The 3,283-nt window shown below is 37.2% G+C and overlaps 1 protein-coding gene across 1 annotated transcript in view; it reads right to left on the bottom strand.

Annotated features, from left to right (window-relative positions):
* Window positions 1-3,283, bottom strand: part of ADAM18 (ADAM metallopeptidase domain 18) — a 108,635-nt gene that overhangs the window by 53,206 nt on the left and 52,146 nt on the right. The window contains exon 13 of the mRNA XM_010846438.1: window positions 2,642-2,737. Coding sequence (XP_010844740.1) covers window positions 2,642-2,737 — 96 coding nt within the window. The remainder of the gene's footprint in view (window positions 1-2,641; window positions 2,738-3,283) is intronic.

Genomic DNA, 3,283 nt, shown 5'->3' with positions numbered 1-3,283 from the left:
ATAGATTATATTATTTGCAGCCAAAGATGTAGAAGGTCTATACAGTCAGCAAAAACAAGACCAGGAGCTGACTGTGGCACAGACCATGAACTCCTTATTGCCAAATTCAGACTTAAATTGAAGAAAGTAGGGAAAACCACTAGACCATTAAGGTGTGACCTAAATCAAATGCCTTATGATTATACAGTGGAAGTGACAAATAGATTCAAGATCTATTTGATTAGATATGTTAGACAGAGTTCCTGAAGATCTATGAATGGAGGTTCATGACATTGTACAGCAGGCAGGGATCAAGACCATCCCCAGGGAAAAGAAATGCAAAAAGGCAAAATGGTTGTCTGAGGAGGCCTTACAAATAGCCGTGAATAGAAGAGAAGTAAAAGGCAATGTAGAAAAGGAAAGATATACCCATTTGAATGCAGAATTCCAAAGAACAGGAAGGAGAGATAAGAAAGCCTGCCTCAGTGATCATTGCAAAGAAATAGAGGTAAACAATAGAATGGGAAAGACTAGAGATCTCTTCAAGAAAATTAGAGATACCAAGGAAACATTTCATGCAAAGATGGGCACAAAAAAGGACAACAATGGTATGGACCTAACAGAAGCAGAAGATATTAAGAGGAGGTAGCAAGAATATACAGAAGAACTGTACAAAAAAAGATCTTCATGACACAGATAATCACAATGGTGTGATCACTCATCTAGAGCCAGACATTCTGGAATGTGAAGTCAAGTGGGACTTAGGAAACATCACTACAAACAAAGCTAGTGGAGGTGATGGAATTCCAGTTGAGCTATTTCAGATCTTAAGACAATGCTGTGAAAGTGCTGCACTCAATATGCCAACAAATTTGGAAATGCAGCAGTGGCCACAGGGCTGGAAAAGGTCAGTTTTAATTCCAATCCCAAAGAAAGGCAATGCCAAAGAATGCGCTAACTACCACCCTATTGCACTCATCTCACATGCTAGTGAAGTAATGCTCAAAATTCTCCAAGCCAGGCTTCAAGAGTACATGAACTGTGAGCTTCCAGATGTCACGATGGATTTAGAAAAGGCAGAGGAACCAGGGATCAAGTTCTAACATTCGTTGGATCATGAAAAAAGCAAAAGAGTTTCAGAAAAACACCTACTTCTGCTTTATTGACTATGCCAAAGCCTTTGACTGTGTGGACCACAATAAACTGTGGAAAATTCTTAAAGAGATGGAAATATTTGACTACCTGACCTGCCTCTTGAGAAATCTGTATGCAGGTCAGGAAGCAACAGTTAGAACTGGACATAGAACAACAGACTGTTTCCAAATCAGGAAAGGAGTACATTAAGGCTGTATAATGTCACCCTGCTTATTTTACTTATAGGCAGAGTACATCATGAGAAACGCTGGGCTGGAGGAAGCACAAGCTGGAATCAAGGTTGCCGGGAGAAATATCAATAATCTCAGATATGCGGATGATACAACCTTTATGGCAGAAAGCAAAGAAGAACTAAAGAGCCTCTTGATGAAAGTGCAAGAGGAGAGTGAAAAAATTGGCTTAAAGCTCAACATTCAGAAAACTAAGATCGTGGCATCTGGTCCCATCACTTCATGGCAAATAGATAGGGAAACAGTGGAAACAGAGACAGACTTTGTTTTTGGTGGCTCAAAAATCACTGCAGATGGTGGCTGCAGCCATGAATTAAGACACTTGCTCCTTGGAAGAAAAGTTATGACTAACCTACACAGCATATTCAATAGCAGAGACATTAATTTGCTGATAAATGTCCATCTAGTCAAAGCTATGTTTTTTCCAGTAGTTATACATTGATGTGAGGTTGAACTATAAAGAAAGCTGAGCACCGAAAAAACTGATGCTTTTGAACTGTGGTGTTGGAAAAGACTCTTGAGAGTCCCTTGGACTGCAAGGAGATCCAACCAGTCCATCCTAAAGGAAATCAGTCCTAACTATGCATTGGAAGGATTGATGCTGAAGCTGAAACTCCAATGCTCTGGCCATCTGATTCAAAGAACTGACTCATTGGAAAAGAGCCTGATGCTGGGAAAGATTGAAGGCAGGATGGGAAGGGGACAACAGACGATACGATGGTTGGATGGCATTACCAACTCAATGGACATGAGCTTGAGTAAACTCTGGGAGTTGGTGATGGACAGGGAGACCTGGCATGCTGCAGTCCATGAGGTCGAAAGGACATGCCTGAGCGACCGACCTGAACTGAACTGAACTGATACAGGGGCTATACGTGGTCACAAAAAGTTTGACATGACTCAGTGGCTTTCACTTTCACACATTGTGTTTTATATTTGTCTGCTATTTCTGTTATATTTTTTTCCGTTAGTCATTTGACTTTACAATTGCTTTAAGAGCTGATTTTTTTTTTGTACTGGACTGTATATGTTTATTCTACTCTTTATCAGATAAATTAGAAGACGGTAAACTGAGGTTTCAGCATAATGTAGAATCAGCACTAATCTTAGATGTCTTCTTTATCTCATCATATTTGTCCTTAATGCCCTAGTTGTTAATGCACTCTCTACTTTGTTCCACTGAATTTTTTCTGAAGTTTATCAATTCTGCATTAATTCAGTTCATACAGCATTCTATTATGACAGTTCAATCATCAACATAAATGTCGGAAACTCACCTCACATTTTGACGTACAGCATGATCCAGAAGCACACTGTACTGGGCCTTTCAGTTGACATGTATTATAATCACAGCAGTTCTTAAACTGACATTCCTAAAATTTCATAAGAAGAAATACCATTTTAGTTCCACCACTTACTGGTTCTTGTTTCTCAGCTTCTACTTAGTACTCTATTGTGTTCAACTTTTCAACTATATAATATACTTATGTTTAGTGAAGCTTTATTATTTTACTATTTCTAGAATTCTCAAAGGCACATGCAACTATAAGAACTAAATCAATAATATCTAAAATAACAGTTGATAATTTGCATTGAATACTTAAAATATGTGGTAATTTATCAATTGGAATTATAATATGGAAATTAAAATTAATTTGGATATAACCTGGACATAAATATAACATGAAAATGGAAATGTAACATTTGAATTTCCGAGAGAAAACTTTTCCCAGCTCTCTTTTTAGTGACTTGTTTACTAAAATTTCCCTTTATGAATAAAGCTTAAAAAAAGTTAGGCTATATTTATATATATAACAAAAATATATTTAATATAGGAGTCATGTACCACATTTTACTATAATGGAAATACATTGAAAAAATGATTTTTTGACATATATATTTTTACAAGGTAAATAGCA

Source organism: Bison bison, unplaced genomic scaffold, assembly GCF_000754665.1.
Source record: "Bison bison bison isolate TAMUID 2011002044 unplaced genomic scaffold, Bison_UMD1.0 scf7180017864236, whole genome shotgun sequence".
Taxonomy (NCBI): Eukaryota; Metazoa; Chordata; class Mammalia; order Artiodactyla; family Bovidae; genus Bison; species Bison bison.
This window is presented reverse-complemented; position numbering and strand designations above follow the sequence as displayed.